Source organism: Talpa occidentalis, unplaced genomic scaffold, assembly GCF_014898055.3.
Source record: "Talpa occidentalis isolate TD23 unplaced genomic scaffold, MPIMG_talOcc4v2.1 talOcc4.8, whole genome shotgun sequence".
NCBI lineage: Eukaryota > Metazoa > Chordata > Mammalia > Eulipotyphla > Talpidae > Talpa > Talpa occidentalis.
The window spans coordinates 26,088,702-26,108,600 of NW_023605194.1; the positions used below are offsets into that span (position 1 = coordinate 26,088,702).

General features: G+C 46.4%; 2 protein-coding genes across 3 annotated transcripts in view; both read right to left on the reverse strand.

The window, feature by feature from the left end:
- Nucleotides 1–204: 204 nt before the first annotated feature.
- LOC119233730 (cytochrome P450 26C1) lies at nt 205–7,799 on the reverse strand. The gene is made up of 6 exons (XM_037496317.1): nt 7,596–7,799; nt 6,810–7,034; nt 6,066–6,341; nt 4,579–4,734; nt 2,483–2,812; nt 205–582 (listed from the first exon to the last, which is right to left on the reverse strand). The coding sequence occupies exons 1-6, from the start codon at nt 7,797–7,799 to the stop codon at nt 205–207; spliced, it is 1,569 nt and encodes a 522-aa protein (XP_037352214.1).
- Nucleotides 7,800–9,862: 2,063 nt separating this feature from the next.
- Nucleotides 9,863–19,899, reverse strand: part of EXOC6 (exocyst complex component 6) — a 145,577-nt gene continuing 135,540 nt past the window's right edge. For both annotated transcript variants that reach the window (XM_037497874.2, XM_037497875.2), the window contains exons 21-22: nt 12,221–12,333; nt 9,863–11,085 (exon numbers count right to left, since the gene is read on the reverse strand). In XM_037497874.2, the coding sequence (XP_037353771.1) occupies nt 10,953–11,085; nt 12,221–12,333 (246 nt within the window). In that variant the 3' untranslated portion in view covers nt 9,863–10,952. The remainder of the gene's footprint in view (nt 11,086–12,220; nt 12,334–19,899) is intronic.

Genomic DNA, 19,899 nt, shown 5'->3' on the forward strand with positions numbered 1-19,899 from the left:
GCGGAGCGCTGGAGGCTCTTCTCTGGCGCCGGCGCCTTGGCGGCGCCTCGCGCTCCTCCCTCAGTGTCCGACCCTGATGCGCGTTGGTTGACCGTTTGTGGAGCGAGTGAGGAAGTGCCCGACCCGGCCCGGGGAAACCGCAGGTGGGCGGCGCTGCGAGCTCGCTGTGGCCTCTGGCCAAGTCCCCTTCTGCAGCGCAGCGGGTCACAGGCGCGCCCCGTCCTGCGCTGCCGAAGGCGCGAGCGGATGGAAAAAAAGCCGAAGTCCGTCCACCGGGTGCACGATGGGCACCGTCTGCATGGCGGGGAAGGCAGGGGTGGCCAGTTCCCAGCGCGCTGTGCGCACCAGCTCCACCGCGAGCAGCTGGAGCACCGCCTGCGCTAACTCCTGGCCGAGACAGCTGCGCGCACCGCCGCCGAACGGGATGTAATGGAAGCGACAGGCGGCGCCCCGCGCATCCTCGGCCGCCGCGCGGAAGCGCTCCGGGTCGAAGCCCTCGGGCGGGCTGCGGTACACCGCTGCGGTCTCGTGCGTGTCGCGGATGCTGTACATCACACTCCAGCCCTTGGGGATCTGGTAGCCCTGTGGGGAGGCGAGGAGACCTCCTGACCACCAGGCACCTGGAAACGGGTCTGAACCGACCTACCACCCCGGGTGCATCCGGCAGCCTTCCCAACACCAGCAGGAATGCCAGTCTAATCGGGAAACTCGAGCCAATTTAATCAAGTTCAGCCCCGTTCAGCCCCGTCTCTAGTGAGCTGTGTGACCTTGGGTTAGACGCTCAGTTCCTCGGAGTCTCAATTTCTTAATTGATAAAATGCGACCAAAAATGACCGTTTTGTTCTCGTGGGGATTTGAATGAGGAGTCTGGCTTATTAGTGGTCAGTAGGTGTGAACTAATATTTGTTTCAATGTTTTGGCCTTGTCTTTCTTTTTTCTTCTGGCATTAAATCAGGAATCCGAAATTCTAGTCCTGAACCTATCAGCTGCCTACGCCAGAACAACGAAAACGGCACGGGTGCCCTTTCCACTAGGGTCAGAAACAAGATAAAGCTCTTTTTTGCACTGAGCTGAAAACTGCCTCTCACTTTCTCCCACTATCTGAACAATAATAATCAGATCTGGTAGCCATAATTTAAGAAGGTGCACAGGAGAATTAAACTAGGGAGTCCTTAAATTGTTGGAAGGCAACTTTCACATTCTCTCTGTGAATCCCAGGGTCTTCCGATTCCATTTTTAAAATGTTTTCCATCTTCCTTGACTATCCAGCTATCCTGGTCTAAACAGATTCCAAGGTGTCTGTTCTCATCAGGCAGACAGAACATACTGGAATCACTGAAGAGCTCACTCTCCCTTCCAGGCCTCAGTTTGATAGCTAAGATCCCAGTCCTCTGCTCACCCTGGTGATTCAGTGCCCAGGGCAACCCAGTGTCTGCAGAATGAAGTCTCAATTTCAAGATTCAGCATCCAAGACACTTGCTAGCATCTCACAAATCCACCCACCTTGGTCTGGGCTGCCCTCTCTCTGTGTGTGGTCACCATCCTAACCGTTCGCTGCTCCAGTTCAAATGTCAGCCCACCAATCTGGTGTCATCCTGTACTAAAGCTCACTCTCTTCACACCACAATTTAGGATGAAACTAGATAGCACCCTTTCTCTGCAGGATGAGATCCTGAAGGGCAGAATCCCAGTCCTTTCAATGCTCTCCAACCCTGGTTTGCAATGCCCCAGGGTTGATGTTTGCAGTTAAAATAAGCATCAGGAAAGATGCGCTTACTCTGCCTGGAGCACCCACTTCCAGTCAACTGGAACTGGTGGTAGGGGGGACTACAGTGACAGCACTTCAGGCAAACCACCTTAGTTTGGCAGCACTTTTTTGCACTCCCCCATACTGCTTTCCACTGCCCCTGTACAACCCTGACCTGGCCTCACCTGGAGTGTCAGCCCTGAAAGGGACCAAGACAGTTTTCTTCTAGAGTAAACTGAGCCCAAGAGATGAAGGCTGGCCCACACCTGAACCTTCTTGCTCAGCTCAAACTGCCCTACTCAGACCATAAAGAGATTCTACCCCATATTTTAATTACCCAGTTTCCCAGGACGCTGGCCTCAGATTAGTCCCTGGATTAATTAACAATGTTAACATGAGCAGTTAAGAATGAGCAGTTCCTAGATTTTGTGAAGGAGCTAGAAAGGTAGATAAGGGACATAGTGTGTGTGTTTTGGGGAGTGGGGGAGGCGCTGCCCAGGAGCTGAAGTGCACGGATTCCTCGGCCCTGTCGACTCCCTAGGAGCCAGGCTTTGAGCCTCTCAGCCGTGTATCCGGCAAGACACAACAGGGACCGGCCCATTTTACAGGCGGGAAAGACGAGGTTTTGGAAAAGGAATTGCTCCTTCGGCCCTAACACCGCGGCCCTCCTCCCGCCCCGGCGCCTTGGCAGGAGGCTGGCGGCGGGCACCGCGCAGCGCAGCGCCGCGCACTTACGTCGAGCTCGAAGGTGCGCAGTGCGGTGCGGTAGCCCCCGGACACTGGCGGCAGGAGGCGCAGCACCTCCTTGACCACGCAGTCGACGTAGCGCAGTTGGCCCAGCGCTGCAAGGCTGAGGTCGGGCTCGCAGCCGCAGTCCGGCCCGGGCCCAGCGCAGCCTCCCGAAACCCTGGGCGCGCAATCGCACGCGTGCCCCAGCCCCAGCGCAGCCAGCTCCTGCTGGATCTTGGCGATGGCCGCCGGGTGCTGCAGCAGCAGCAGGACGAGGGACGTGCTGGCACTGGCAGTAGTGAAGAAGGCAGCGAAGAGAAGCTCCACGGCCGACTCCTGCAAGACAGCCCCGGCGGCGCTGAGTCTCCCTCAGTGGGGACCTTGACCTCAAGGCTCCATGGCTGAGGCGCACAGGGCCCAGAGCCGCCGATGCGCAATGGCCAGGCCGCCAGGATGTACTGCCGTGGCGCTACGTTCGTGGATCCTGGGTTGACTGATTGAAGCTCAAATCTGTCTCTTGGGAAAGCCACATATAGCGATGGGCAAAACCAGGATCTATCACTCGCTAAGGAAGGCTTCGCAAAGATAATGCTAGGAACTTACTCTGTGTGCTGTTCTTAGTGTTTTAGGTGAATTAATTCATTCCATTCTCACCCCAACCCTGTGAGGCATAATTACTGGAAACTGAGGCTCGAGAGCTGCTGGGAGTGCTTAAGCTAGCATCCTAGCACGCAAGCTTGGAGGTGTTCTCTTAACCACCTGGGTAGTGCTGTCTGCAACTCTCAGTGGGCATCCTGACCACCACTGCAAAACAGAACTGACAGAGGCACCTGGAGCCGGGCACCTGGTAGTGCCAGCCTCTGTGACAGGCGGGCAGCTTCATGGCTCCTTTTTTTTCTTGGTCTGCTCTACATAGGAAGCACAGCAGGTGCTGGTGGTTCATCAGTGCCTGCCTCGGTCTGCCCCAATCCTGATGTTTTCCTTCCTGCCAACACCTATAGTTTGTGTTTGCACACAGATTCCTTTGATCATAGCATAAATGTGTATCCCTCCTCTCCTGCACCTAGAGGGCCAGGGCCGTATTTTGTTCCCTGCTGTATTATCTGTCCCTGCATGGCACTTGGCACTCAATAGGTACCTAATATTTGTGGGAATGAGTAACCTGGTCCACAACTGCCTGTCCTGATCTGAACAAGATGGGAGGCTGGAATGGAGACCTCAGCACTCCGGTGTCCTTCCTGAGAACCTATAGGGGGTTACAACCCCCTTTCCAGCCCTCCCAAGGCAGAGGGACTGTCCATCCCTTTGCACCCCACCCCTCTTTCACAGCCCTCACTGTTCCTGAACTTATTAGCCCACTGCTTAGTTCCATTCGCAGGAAGAAACTAAGGCTGAGCCCCACCCTTCAGTAACTGGCTGTTGTAAAATGGGAAATTGAGGCCCAGAAAAAAGATGGGAGTTGTTTACCAAAGGGCTGAGATATTCCCATTTCTAATTTATCCTGGCACCTCCAACCTCTCACTCATTTTTGGGAGAATTCTCAAACAGGCACTGGGGGCTATTCCAAGGCTGCTCTCCTTACCTCCACCAAATGTGCTCTGTGTGTACACCAGGAGGGGTTCTGATTCTGTAGAAGATCCGCAGTGGCAAAACAGATAGGCAGAGATGCCAGGTGCCAAGATGGCTCATGGAAAGGACAGTGTTGATTTTGGGAGGAAGAACACTCTCCAAAGAGAATGCTGAGTTTGACCCTGAGCCTTAGATTAGTAGGGAAAAGGAGTGAAGAGGGTTTTATAAACAGGGGGACAGCAGAAGCAAAAGCAGGAGGCCTCAGAGAAGAGGGAGGAGAAGTGGAGCTGTTTGAGGCCAGAACCCATTAAGAAAGGGCCTGGAATTCTTGCCTTTGGTATCCCTACTGAGAGGGACAGTGACTGGCCCAGCCTCAGAGCTAGCAGGTGCAGCTGAGCCATGACTGGAAGCAAGGTCTCCTTTCCCTTCATCCCAGAAGGGCTATTGCTCCAAGTGGGTCAACAGGATGGGTTTGTGTGTAGAGGCCTGCTAGGAGCATAAAAGGAGAAGGAGAAACCTCCAGGGCCACATACCTTCAGCTCCTGCACTGAGAGCTCGTGGCCCAGCTCCCGAGTGCTGTGGATGATCATGTCTAGGGCATCGCCTGGCTCTGCAGCCTTGTCTTCATGAAGTTTCTCTGCAATGGCCTCCTCCAGGTGCTGATGAAGTTGGTCCCGTGCCCGGATGCCCTGATGGGAGGTGGTGGGGAGGGAGGGGTGCAGGAAGGCTGAGGGGGCCGGGCCTGCAATCTATCCCACAAATCTTCCCTGAGCTGCTCTGTTTCCCCTGAGGTGCTGGTGTTTCCCAGCTTGGCTCTATACCTCGCACATAGTAGTTCAACAAATGCTCAGAAATTGTCCACTAGCCCCACATGTCATTCTCTTTTGGTCAACATAAGCCCCTTTGAAACAAGGCAAAGTGTTACTATTTCCTGAGGGGGAAGGATGAGGCTCAGAGGGTTCAAGCAATTGACAGAGTCACACAGCTGTGCCATGCCTGGCACAGAGCCCTGTCCCAGTGAAATCAGTCCATTGCCCTTTCCCTGCCAGAGGCTCAGGCAGAGGCAGTGGACACCTGATGCACCCAAAAAGCTCTGGCTTACAGAACTATTGGATGTTCTAAGCATTACCTCGGTAATGGGGTAGTGGGTGTGCCCGAGCAAGCAAAGCAAGCAAAGCTATTTTGAGCCCTTGGGTTTTGTAGTTAAGAGGAGATTCAGCCAAATCCTGCCTCTGCCCCTCCTAGTAGTGTGCTCTTGGGTAAAACGTTTAACCTCTGAGTTCAGTTTCTTCATCAATAAAATGAGAATAATTACACTTTGCAGACTGAGAAGGTTAAATCAGAAAATGTATGCAAGGTGATCAATCCACAACATGCCCCTAAACTATTATTTTTATTCAGGTGACTAAAAATCAGAGCGTTGGTACTATGAGAGGCCCCAGCTGAGGGGAGAGGGGAGGTGGAATGGGTCTCCTAGCTGCTCTCTAGGATGGGCCGGAGGCTCTGAAGTCTGAAGAGGACGCAGTTCTGTGATCCGGAAACTAGCGGACCTGCCCGGGGCCTCTGGCTGAGCCTGCACCCAGCCCCCTCCAATGCTGGCTGGCGCCTGGCTGGGCCGGGGGGCGTGTCTGCGACCCTGGCACTCCCACCCGTTCGCAGAGGTCCGGGAGGCGCTGAAGACCCGGCCAGGAGGCGCCACTCTGGGGAGGGGCTGGGCCGACTGGCCAGGCGCCTGCCATCGAGACTCAATGTCGAAAAGCCCGCCGCTGCCGGGCTGGAGTAAGTCGGCTCTGGCAAGGCTCAGAGAGGGTGTGTGGCCCGCCCAGAGTCACACAGCAAATCGGGATGAGGTCAGCCCCGCACCCGCTGCCGAACCAGGCCACCACCCCGCAGTGAGCTGAGCCTCCATCCCCAACAAAGATGACGCGCGGGGCGCGCCGAGGAAACCCTATCTTCGTCTGGGAGACCTAGCCGAGCGGGGGACTCCCCAGACGAAGGTGGGGGGCTGAGGCGGTGTTACCTTGCGCAGGCCGCTGAAGGGCACGTCCAAGGGCAGGGAGAAGAGATTCTCCACGAGCTGCTCGAAAGTCCGGGTCAGTTCCGCGCACTGTGCCTCATCCAACCGCAGCCCCAGTAAGATGCGCGCAGCCATGCGAAAGGCGAGTGCTTTAGCGGCCTGGTAGACTGCGACCGGCCCGCGGGCAGAGCACCAGGAGCGCACCTCGTGCCGTAGCGCCCCCTGCAGGCGCGGCACATAACGCTCCAGCGCTGCGCGGCTAAACACCCGCGCCAGCACCTGTGTGGGGGCGCACGGAATCAGGGTTGGGCGGGCCTTCTCTGCAATGCGATGCCAGAGAAGCCAGGAAACCAATTTCGATCCCTTCCTACGCTTCCTAGCGACCCGTACCTCAGCATATTGATTTTTGCTCTCTGTATTTCCTCTGGATCTCAGACACTAGCTGCCACCTCCCCCAGGAAGTCTTCCCAGCCTGCTCTCCAGGTCTGAGTTTCCAGCGCTTCCTTTATGTCACAGAGGACCAGAGAATGAAAGGACCTCTAAATCCCAGTACTGGTTTTATAAGCCAAAGCCGAGAACGGTAAGGGACTAGTCCAAGGCCACTTGGTTAGCCAGGGATCCCCGCCAGGTTCACAGTGTACCACGAACGTCAAGCCCCAGCCTGGCCCACAACAGGTTCCCGGGAACCTCGCGCCTAACTTCCCGACAGGCCCCAAAGCCCCACCAGCTCCTCCGGCTTTAGCTCACCTTGCGCCGCTGCCGGTGCGGCTCGCCCACGGCTCCGAGCAGCGTGTGTGAGCCCAGCAGGATGTGCGCACTCTGCGGCCACTGGCTGCGCACGAGGCGGTGCTCGCCCAGCAGGATGGTGCGCACGTTCTCCGCGCCGCTCACGCGGATCACCGGCCGGCCCAGCAGGTGCGTCTTGAATACTGTCCCGTAGCGCTCCCGGCGGGAACTGTGGAAGCTTGATCCCTGCGTGTGAGGCGGAGCGAGGAGGGCTGGCTCCCCCCTCCCCCGGGCCTAGGCAGGGGGTCTAGTCTGCCCCCTTGATAACTCCCTGCCCCGACCCGGCATATAATTCTTTTCAAAACACTCCCAGATGGGCCTCGCGATTACCCCCAGATAATGTCAATAAATGTTCCTGTTCCCATTGGTGAATTGAAACTGAAGCTCAGAATGGCGCTCAGGAGCTCACAGCTGATGTGCGTGCACCTCAGACTTCTGATTTTATGCTTGCAGCACAGAGTGACATACTCCTTAGACGCCTTCCTTGAACCCCTTTAGGGGTCACCCTTCCATTGTGTCGGGACTTGTGCGAGTTGCACTGGGGCAAACTGGAGACAGACAGTCCCTTTAGGAAGCAGTGGACGGCTGGGCAATAGTGCGACTTGTTTAATGCTTCCCGGGATCCTGGGCGACAGGAAAGAACTGGCTACGAACTCTGGGGGCACTGAGAGCTAGGAGGGTCCAGTGGGAGCCTAGAGGAACCCGCCATATTGGGGTGCGGGAAACCACGGACTGCGGACGGCTCACCTGAACTAACCAGTGCAGCGTTTCACCAAAAAAGGGCCAGCCCATCGAGCCCTGGGGCAAAGGCAGGGCGGAAGCCCGGTCCCGGCTCAGGGTCCAGCGGAGGGTCCAGAGGTGCTGGGCCAGGCTGAGCAGCAGGCCCGCACATAAAAGAGCGGTGCCCGCCGCGCCCAGCACAGACAGGCAGTTCAATCCCCAGGAAAACATCGCGATCCTCCGGGGACCAGGTCGCTGGAGGCGCAAGAGCTGGGGCACCAGCAGTGCGCAGTGCTCACCTGTTCTGTCGGGAAAGGGTCTGGGGCTTGGGGACCAAAACCAAGATTTATAATATCGAACAGGGATTTCGCTCTAAAATCAGACAGGCATTAGGGGCCTCGCTGGTGGCGCAAGGGGTTAAGCATAGCACTATGAAGCTAGCCACAGCCTCTGCAGCACGCGTTCCATCCCTGGCCAGCCAGGGAGATACCCACATGGCGCAGCAGACCTCCTGACTCGCCCACTGCTCCCCTCAGCAGTGTTTTCAGTCAATCTGCCTGTTCTGCTGCCCACTCTGTCTCTGGTGAATCCTCCCACCCTCCCGCACTTTTGGCCTGTACCCCCGTTCTTATATGCATAAATAAAATAAAATAAAATAAAATAAAATAAAATAAAATAAAATAAAATAAAATAAAATCAGACTGGCACTGAGAAGGCGGCAGTAACCACGCGCGTCTGAGATAATTGCCTTCCTCGAGGCCGGTGCGCTCAGGGCTTTCACCAGAATCTGAAGGCTCCTGGGCCATTTGCCAATCCCTTGCTGGGGTGCCGGCTGCCTCCAAAACGCACTTGCCGGGCATCCGCGGGTACCTCCCACATCTACCCGGGGTCAGCACTCTTTTGAGTGCTTTAAAGCTGCGAGGGAGGGCAAAGAAAGGAGTAACTCACCGGTGCTGCTAACCTGGGGTCGGTCACCCAGACTGCATCCGGACTGCAGACCCCCACCCCACCTCTCGCTCTCCTACAGTCGTTTAACCCTTCTCGGTCCACCCAGGACACATTTATATAGATATCGGTTCCCTCCCTAAGGACTGATCCCGATTTACACAGAGTGACGCGCTTATGCATATTTAAAACCCACCACGCAGAGTAATGATTGGCGGCGGTGGGCAGCAGGGCGCGCTCACAGAAGGGCTAGGAGCAGGGAGTGGCAGCCGCTGCGGCGCTCGCTGGCGTTCGGTTGGGCCGGGGCCTCGCCCCGCGGAGATGGCGGGGTAGGCGGGCGGAGGGGGCGGGTGGCAAGCGGTTTCACGCCAGAACTTCTCTACACACCCGGCCTCCGCGGGTGGGTAAACCCAGGGCATGGAGCCGATGCAGGCTTCCTCTGGGGTCTCCAACCTCGAGCTTCTAGGTGCCCCTCTCCCCTCCGAGTTAAAGAGCTGGGTTTCTCCCATTTTGCTCCATTTCTCTTTCAGGGAAATTACTTTCTCTGATGCTTGCCTTGGTATCCCAAGCGCCCACAAAGATTCTCCAGCACCCCCGCTACCCCTCTCCAGTCTCTGATCTACCACTTCAGGAATTCTGCAAAAGGTGTAGTGTCTTTAATGCCCGAGACCTCACCAAGACACCCTAAACACACATGGAACAGAGAGCTCCCAGCACCTTTGTCTCAAGGATGGAACTCGTGTTTGCTATTCTCCCGAGGTCCACACCCCACCCCACCTCACCAGCAAGTGTACCTGGTTGCATCGTTTTTTTTTTCCCCGTGTCCTCTCCGAGGTCTCCACATACCCCAGTGAGCTCCTGTCCCTACAGCAAAACCCGAGGGTGGGTGGGTGAGTGAGGTAAGTGCAGCGCCTTTACTGAGAAGAGGAAAGTGAACTGCTCGAGATCATCGCACAGGTGAGAACGCAGGGGCCTGCTCGAGCAACGCAAAGGCTGCGGTCTTAGAACCCCCACACCTCAGTTAAGCCTGGGAAAGTCCTGCACGCCCTGGAGAGCCTGTAAGGCTTGCCAGGGTCAGCCACATTGCACAGTTTGCAAAGAGAGCTGGCTGTTCACTGATCCTCTCGTAGCTTCCAGATTTTGTCTTAAGACTTACCAGGTTTTCCATGTCGTGTATTTTTTCTTTTATGTGAAAGAAAAGGATAAGAGATGGTCAAGAAAATAAATGATTGTTTTCTTTCTTCTGGCTTCACTCCCATTCCAGTAAGTAGGGAGTGATAGAGCCTGTCTAAAGGAAGCTGTTGTTTTAAACCCGGAAGCTCTGAACACATACAACAGCCACACATTTTCAACAACTTGCTCAACCTTTTTAATTTTTCATCACAAAATCAAGAAATGTACATATAATTCTTTATACTTATTTTACAGAGTCAAGTATAAGTTGCTTACAGGCATAAATCCTAAAAATGTAGAAGTATTCAGCATAAATACAAAGAAAATAAGGACCAGACTAATATTACCATTGGGACCACAGTAATTTACACAAAGGAAAAAAATGTACATTTGTTTTAGGTTTCCAGAGTTCATTTGGTTTGGCTTATTTCTAAAGTGAGGATAAAGTACTGAGACCTGCTATGTGAGGAAAGTAATCTGACCCCTGTGGCAGCTATGTGTCCAGGAATATATCTACCCTAGCAGAAGCTGCACCTGAAGTGGTTAGTCCCATTAGTTCCTGTGCTCTCTTTTAACTTGAACCAAACCAAATAAATCCTAGAATGGGGTCAGCTGCAAACAATATACTTACAAATCTTAACCCTGATGAACAGAAACAACACTGCATCTTTAGAAAATCCAAACACCATTTCTTCATATTCATCATGATTAAATTAAACCTCTCAACAAGAACAAATAATTTACATTCTCACTTAGTTAAATCAAGTTTGATTTCAGGAACCTTTAAAGATTTGTCTACTTCCCCCTCAGAAATAGAAAATGAGGTGAAATAAGAGCTAAAAGTCAGAAAATGATAATGAGATACCCTCATATCAGACATGACTGCATTCCAAAATCAGATGCTGATGAAAACACACACCAAAAAAATCATTCAACTTTGAATAGAAAAAAAAGTACTTATATATAGACATAAGATTTTGCAATGTATTTAAAATCAGTATCATACACATGTTTAATGTGATTTATATATTACAGTTTTTCCTTTTTTCCCCTAAACATCAAAAAGGTCATGTTTTCCATATATAAAATAGTATTCAATTAAAAATCCATATAAATGATAGTTATTGTTTCTTTAAGTTCTGACCAGTGTCTTTTCTCTACCGTATTTTTGAATTCTGCAAATTACTACATCATGACCAGTGCCTGTTAGAGATCAACGTAGCGTAACAGATATGGTAGGTATCTTGCATACAAGTGATGTAAGGTCTAACTGTGCTGGGACATACCATTTACCAAACTTCTCAGCTGTTTCACGACTGTCTCTATCAACTTCTGTTTGTCCCGATCGTTCTTCCTGAACTGAGCAAATATATTGTTCTTTTTGCTAGTATCCTTCATCCTAGGAATATATGTGAATGAAGAAGCTTAGTAAAAGGAAATTAAAAACTATGCCATCACTAGTAAAATATCTTAGTATCTTAGTATGCTCTGAATTATCTCACACTAATCCTATGCTTGAAAAATATGCTTAAAAATAGGTAGTAATAAAATTACAGAGATAGCAACCACACACAAAAAAACTAATAAGCTATATTTTACATTCTATATAGTGTTTTTGCATTAGTATATAAATCTAATGTCTGTTAAGTTTTCTAATGCCCTACTACTTTCTAATATCATTCCATAAAATATGCTAAGATACATACCCTCCATGGGCTCTGCAAATCACATTCAGAGCAAGACAATATGAAAGGAAAAATGACATTAGAAATTTAAAGCAAGTAATTTTTTTTGGTGTTTCATGGCATTGTAAAATAAATTTACGTTTATTTTAGAGTTTGTTTTGTTTTCTCAAATCAAAAAAGTGGAGATATTTTTATATGTGGGAAAATAATATATACTTTAAATTCAGAAATTGAAATTTTAAAAATAATTATAAATGAATGAAAAAAAATTTGTCATGTTATAAAAGAAAAAGATACAGCTAAATTTGTGTTACTGATTGGACAAAATGCACTAGTAAAGACCCTGTGACTTCAGTTTTATTATATTAATTTTTCATATAACATACTTTTTTTTTGTTTTTCCCTCAGATAACATATTTTTCTATCTGTAGAAAATCCAAGCTCATAATAGTAGGTTTTATATAGCACTGTGGGCAAACATTCCAATTCCCAGCCACCTTTTATAAAATGTAAATACCTTCTTTACTGTGTTATAGTAATTTTTAAAAAAGTAGTTTTAACTCTCACATCTTCAAGAAACATTTCTAAGACCAATTAAGCCTGCTGTTGAGGATATAACAGGAAATATGTTGTGTTCATATCAACACAAACAGCAATCTCATATAAAACTATACCAACATTGCAGGGCAACAAAGAATGCAGCTTTTAAGTTTTGGTCATTAACTGGGACTGAGTTCTTAAGCTTCATGTAGCTATTTCTGTTTTGCTGCAAGTCTCTACTTTTTCAACTATCATTGAAACATAAAACGCTAAAATATTATTTTTAAAAAGTTCTTAGAATATACTCACTTTTCCAAAAGAGTAAGGGCTGTGTTTGGATTCACCCGAAGGTACTTAGAAGCTGGCTGTCCATAATCAGCTAGGTAAGTAGACCAGTCCCAAACCATAAATAGGTCAAGGAGCTAAGGAAGATAGGGGGGAAATGTTAAACCATAGTCAATGTTAGCCATAGTCAATATAAGTAAAGTACCTGTTATTTTTGATCCATTTTAATATGACCTGCTGCTTAGAGGAAATAGAATAAGGAAAATCATTTTTAAAACTTCATTAACTGTTGAACTGTTGTCAAATATGGAAGTAACATTATACAGAAAATTCTGTAGTCTACCTTTTTCCTTTGCAATTACTAAAATTGTCGGGGGTTGTTTTTCTCATGAAATACTTTATTATTATCAAATAATTGTAAAATAATGAAATCAGTGTTAATATATTTACAGTTGTACTGGTATACAGATATTTAATCTTTATACATTGGCTAGTACTTAAATTTAACTGATAAGGGTTGGTGCTACTAAATGTTTGAAGAATTTTAACGAATTTAAACTGAAACATTTTTCTTAGAGGTTAAATATGTTTACCTTTCAAAGAAGCTGTTTGCACCTAGACTTTTCCCAAAATAATTTAAACCAAAAGCTCAGATAATCTCAATTAAGTGCATTAAACAATCTCTACTGGATTCTCCCTGGTGATAGATCCTCAGTAATATGAAATGAGGGCTTCAGAACCCAGCCTGTTAATGCTAGATGATTATTTTGTATAAACAAACAACAACAAAAAAGAAACCCTCTTGTTTTCCACAGTGTTTTAAAACTGGCTATTTGCTTTATAATCTCCAGTTAGAACTGTTGTCAAATATGGAAGTAATCTTTTAAAAGCAATGCCATGCCTAAACCAAAGCACCAAACTCCTTATCCAACTTTAAAACCCTAATCCCCTTTAAGCCATTTAAAACCAACTTCCTATCCCCATTTGAATTGTTTCAGAAAGCTAAATACTTTACTCAGTAACTTCCTTCAGTTTTTAGTATGTTATTCCTTCTTTTTGTTTTAACTCACTTTAAAAGTAAGGAGTATATTTATTGGTTTTGCTTTCAAATGAAGGAAGCACTTGCATTTACCCAAAAGATAGGTGAGCCTACCCACAGATTCAGAGGGATAAAACATCTGCGCTGATTAAAATTTAAAGAAAGATTACAAGAAGTCATTTCTTCCTTAGGAAGATAAGAGACTTGGGCGACTCTCTCCCTGTGCAATATATAGTTATTAATTTCCTTATAGGAGGAAGACCCTATGAGGAAAATATTAACAACGCCTGATACTTAAAACAACAACAACAACAACAAACAACAACAACAACATAAAAACCCTCTCAATTTTCTTCAGATGGCATTTTAGGCCACACTGAAATTTAAAACATAGGCACAGAAACCATAGTAAGACAATGTTAAAGAATATACTGTCTGAAAAAAAAAACTAACACCAGGAAACTTATTTAAAAGTTCTTCAATTTTTGACTGTGGTTTGGAAACGAGTACATTGTTTCCTTCACAAGAAGGAAAAGTTACACTTCCATGGTGAAAAAGCAAACTGGTGGAACTTCTCTGGAATGTGATTTTGTCATTTATGTTTAAGAACATCATAAAAATGGCTATTTCCTTTGACTCAGTAAGCCTACTTCTAGGAATTTAACTTCATGAAATAGACAAAAATTTATCCACAAGGATATTGATGCACAAAAAAAAGATGCACAAAGCATTATCTGTGTTATCAAAAACAGGAAGAAAACAATAGTCTTAAATCTCAATGTATACAATGAATATCATGTGGTTATTAAAACTCATATGTTTATAGAGGATTTTATATATGGAAGAATGTTTTAACAAATGTTACTAAATTACATAAAAGTCCATCAAATAAGACTGGAAAGAAATTTGAGAAAATAGAGTGGTTGTTATTTGTGTGGTATATTATAGTTTTCATTAATATTGACAATGGCTATGTATTAACTCTAGAGCTGGAAATAAGGTTTACATATTTATATATTAAAATAAATGCCAATGATGAGAAATCCTCACATAGTTGCCAACAAAAGCTTTATTTGTAGGATTCCCCTTTTAGGTAAATGCATGTATTTTCACAAGTGTGTATGGGGATGGGCACAGTCAGCAGAAAGTAACCACTTAATATACTGGCTGTGATCTCCTTTCTTTCCAAAAGGCTTAGCAACATGACCTTTGGGATTTGGAAGAGGAACAAACCTTAAAATAATCTCTTTTTCTCTTGTGCTGATCTACCCCCAGGTGAAAGAGGAGGAACCTACCTAATGAATAAAAAGCCTACACCAGCTCTAACTACTGAGAGAACAGGCTCTTCTATGGCACAGTACAGACATTCCTAGATACATAAATATATTTATGATTTTCACATAAGGTCAGACATCTCATCACTAGAAATTACAAGAACAACAAAATTTAACCTACCTGCCCTCATGCAGACAAACCTAATCTACATTTTTACACTAGGACATTATAGAAATACATAGTTGACTTGTATATATACAGAGAGCTGCACAAATTTGCACATCAATGGGTAAGGAATACATTGGCAATGCAGATAAAAGGGCCACCAATAGAGAGAAATCATTTATTCAGTCAATAAGTACTGACTGCCCATCTATAACATGCTAGTTACTGTACTAGGCACCAGAAGTCCCTGTCCTCAAAGTGAAAGGGAGACGGTCAACAAGGAAACAAGTAACATTTTGGTGTTAACATGAAGAAATTACACATATAAAAAACTTCACACAGGGCCTCCTTGGTGGCACAAGGGGTTAAGTCGCAGCACTATCAAGATATCAGCAGTCACTGCAGCACAAGTTCGATCCCCAGCCAGGGAGCTAGCCCACATGGCTCAGCTGACCTCTCCTGTTTCACCGGCTACTCCCCTCTGCAGTGTAGTTCAGTCAATCTGCCTGTTTTGCTCCCTACTCTGTCTCTGGTGAATCCTCTCACCCCCCACACCTCTGGCCTGTACCCCAGTTTTTGTATGCATAAATAAATAAATCTTTAAAAAAAACTTCACACAAAAAATCTTAATTTATAGTAACATGAAGAAATACTATCAATGTAGTATAAATAAGATAGAGACTGATCTTTGTAGGAGTGAGTGACTGCTTATTCATAATTCTCAGTCTAGGGCTATAGCCTGAGCACCAATTCAGTGTCTGTGCCCCAAAGGACACGTGGATGTGAGTGGAAAGCAAGCAAGCTGTTTTCAGCCTCTGATTTCTTATTTCCATGTGTGTAAGGATTTTTCAAATGTAGAATATGGCATTTAATAAGTAGTAGCAAACTTCACAAAGCTAGGCAGGCACACCCACAGAGTGTCCAGCACAGTATAAACACTCAGTAAACATTCAAGATATAAATAAGTTATTAATGACGCCAGACCACTATTCCAAGTTAATTTGGGTGCTTTTCTCGTTTGATGAACACAAAAAATGAGCACCCTCCAGACTACTCAGGCTAATGCTGACAAGGCTCTGAAACATGCCAAGGCTGGTGTGGTTTGCAGGAAAACTAGGACAAGTGACGGAGACACCTGGATTCCCTCCATCTACCCCAGGCTTTCACTGGGACAGTGCTAGAGGACAGATTCCCTCATGGCAAAGTATTGGATCTGATGTTAATAGAGTTAAGTGACCCTCCTAGAGGAAAAAAAAAGCACTAATATGTTTACCATCCACAACCAGGTTCTTTTTCACCTTTTAAAGTATAGTTCTAGGGGCCTCCCTGGTGACGCAGGGGTTAAGTCTCAGCACTATGAAGCTGTTGCCAGCCACTGCTACATGAGTTTGATCCCCAGCCAGGGAGCTAACCCACATGGTGCAGCAGACCTCTCCTGTCTTGCCTGCTGCTCCCCTCAGCAGTGTATTTCAGTAAATCTGCCTATTCTGCTCCCCACTCTGTCTCTGTTGAATCCTCTCCCTCCCCCACACCTCTGGCCTACACCCCAGCTCTTGTATCCATAAAAAAATAAAAATAAATTTATGGACTGAGCCCATTTCTAGAAGCCTGTTTTGCCTAAAAAGCATGATCCCTGTTCTTTGGAATAGTTTAAAAAGTAGGCGACTGCTCAGAAGCCAGAATGTGATAGGAAGGAATGAGGAAACTCTTGCCAAATACAACCACTAAGGCCTTCACTCCACAAAAAGAGCCACCACCTTGGGGACTGTCCCTCACATTCCATCAAGTTTCACAGGACACCCTATGTCCTTAATTTAAAACCCAAATTACAGAAAACCTCACTACTCCCTCTCAAATGTTGCTTCCCATGATGGCAGTATACAAATAATACATTTGTTATTAATTGTGCAAAATCTCTCTCAGTCTTGTAAATTAATAGTAAGACATAGTCTCAACAGGTGATTTTATTAGTTAACATAGTTCAAAGATGTAGATCAAGCATGAACAAAAACAAAAATCTTCCCTAGATTATCCAGAAGCAATTGTACGATTACTTATTAAAGGATAAAATCAGGCATATTATGAAGAAACTTGGTATTAAGTTCTGTAAATGGGTTTGTTTCAATAGTTGAGTAAAGTAATTCCACCTTAAATCTTTTTGGGAAGTAAGTGAAGTATGGATCATATAAAAATGAATAGCAAAATAATGTGCCTCAGCTCTGTCTCATCATGATCTATAAGATTACCTAAAATTAGTATCCTAACTTCTTTTTTCACCAAGGATTCAAAAATACCCTTCATAACTAATCTGATAACATAAAGTGGATTTATGCCAATATTTGTAAGTGAGTTGTAAGTTTCACTTCCTCAGCTTTCAGTGTGTGTGTCCAGCAAACAAAAAGATTCAGCTTAAGGGGGAAAATGGTTACATGGGTGGTCCCATTTATATGCTCAAAATAGTTGAATCGCTTCAGAATCACTGAAGAACGCGTTTGTGTCAATGTATTTAGCTTGCTGACAGTTTCCCATCCTAAGTCTCACTCCGTATCTGCACGCCCAAGAAACTTGGGGTCTCAGACCTGTTGAGATCACTTTGTGCAAATCACACAATGAATCTAGACCGACTTAAAACCATTCTATGGAACTCTTGAAGTCACTTTGTGGCTTTGTAAAAGCGAACCCAGAGAGCCAGGTCATTTTTCCCTTGAATCTGGTTTAGCTCTCTTTGTTTTGGGTCTTTTGGGTTTTGCTTTTGAAGCACCTCAGGGGCAGTGACCCAAGACAGAAGATAAATAAAGTTAAGCCAACCTCAAGAGAAAAGCAATTGGGGATACCAGGTTTGCTTTTGTAAATGTGAACAGTGACCTGGGGGCTCAGGGTCAACCTTAGTCCCCCAAATTCCCTTTTCTAAACACCAAATCCACCTGGGACCTCAGAGTTCCTCTGCAGATTCCAAAAGTAAACCAGGAGATCATTTTTCCTTTGCCTCCAAAAAACAAAGCCAAAACAAGGGTGTGCTTCAGAGAATTTTACACCAACAAAAATCCTAGCCCTGAATACAGCTTCAGGGAAGAAATATGAGTAATTAGGCACCAGGGAGTCAGGGAAATGGGTCTTATGATATTAGTGACAATGGAGGGGAGGGGAATACAAGTCCTTTCTCTAAACAGATGTTTCTAAATAGAAATCAAATGATGAACTCCAAGTGATTTTTAAAGATACCTGACTTTACACTCTTTCCAGCTATTCCAAAACATCACATTTGCAAAGCAGCAACACTGTTTCTACCCACCTTACTTTTTTTGTTTTTAAAGATTTATTTTATGTATATAAGAACCGGTGAGGTACAGACCAGATGTGCGGGAGGGGGAGAGGATTCACCCACAGAGGGGAACAGAACAGGCAGACTGACGGAAATACACTGCTGAGGGGAGCAGTGGATTAGACAGGAGAGGTCTGCCGTGCCCTGTGGGTTGCTCTGCGGCTCCGCGGAGATTGAACTGGCACTGCAGAGGCTGCGGACAGATTCGCAGCCCTGCGCTCAACCGCCTGCACCACCAGGGAGGCCCTACCCATCTTACTTTTTACCCCCAGATGTTAATTCCCCTCAAGTGACCTTCTGGCTTTTAGACACGCCTGACCCCTAACCCACACCTCCCTCTTCAGATACCCCATTTGCCAAGCCAACTCTCGGTCAGCCTTTCCACTTGCAGGCACCTATGTGAGGGTCAGGAGTGACCTCTGAGCACTTGGTGAAGCAGGAGTTGTTTAAAGAACTTCACTCAGGTCAACTGCACACAGCAGAAGAGTGTTCAGGAGGTATTTTTAACAGATGCTATGTAATAGTCCTAGTTAACTATTAGGTGGGTTTGGACTTTATGTAAGTAGAACCTACATAATCAGTTTATACACATCCATATTTGCTTTAACTTGAATTTTTTGGTTACTGCCCTGGCTAACATGGCATATAGGGAGGTACATATATATGCTTTTATGTGGTTAATTTATTAAAATTAAATTCTCAAGTAATACATAGTTAAAATCAATCCCATTCTCAAATCCTACCCATCCCATTCTCAAGCAATCATAGTCAGAGCTTTCTGTTTCTGATTCTGATGACTGTACCTCAAAATCTATAAAAATGCTTATTTTTCTATTTTTGTTTTATATTATAGTTATCGCATAATGAGGGTTTACTTATACCACCATTCTTTTTCAGAACATTTTTAATCACCCAAGAGAATCCCTATTCCCATTAGCAGTCATCCCCAAATGGGAGTACATACCAAGTGGGCCTTTGTGCCTGACTTCTCTGACTTGGCATAATGTTTTCGTGGTCCACCCATGCTGTAGATGTATGATTACCTTCACTCCTTTTTATTGCCAAATCATATTCCATATCATCGATAGACCACATTTTGTTTACCCACTCATCAATTTACAGACATTTGGGTTATTTCCATTTCCTATTTTTAATGTTGTAATGAACATTCCATGTGTAAGTTTTTATGTGGACATTTTTATGTCTCTTGAGTACATATCTAGGAGTAAAATTTGTTACATAAACTTTTTTAAAAAAATGATTTATTTATGCATACAAGAACCGGGGTACAGGCTAGAGGTGCGGGGAGTGAGAGGATTCACCAGAGACAGGGTGGGAAACAGAACAAGAAGAATGACTGAAATACACCACTGAGGGGAGCAGTGGGCGAGTCAGGAGAGGTCTGCTGCACCATGTGGGTAGCTCCCTGGCTGGAGCTCAAACTTATGCTGCAGTGGCTGAGGATAGCTTCATAGGTTGTGTCTTAACCCCTTGTGCCACCAGGGAGGCCGTAAATTCTTTCTTTATGCACTCAAGTACTGGGGTATAGGCAAGAGGTGTGGTGGGGGGAAGGGTGAGAGGATTCACCAGAGCCAGAGCGGGGAACAGAACAGGCAGACTGATGAAAAACATTGCTGAGGGGAGCAGCGGGCGGCAGGAGAGGTCTGTCGCACCATGTGGGACCCTTGCCAGCGGCCAGAGATTGAACCAGCGCTGCAGAGGCTGTGGGCAGCTTCACAGCCCAGCGTTCAACCTCTGTGCCACCAGGAGAGGCCCTACATGAACTTTTAAGAGTATCTTTTGACTCTCCATTCAGTAACAAAAAAAAATTAGTACCTTTTAGAGTTGAATTTTAAAATATTTGGGCAATCAGGGCCTAAATATTTATATATTTTAAATATT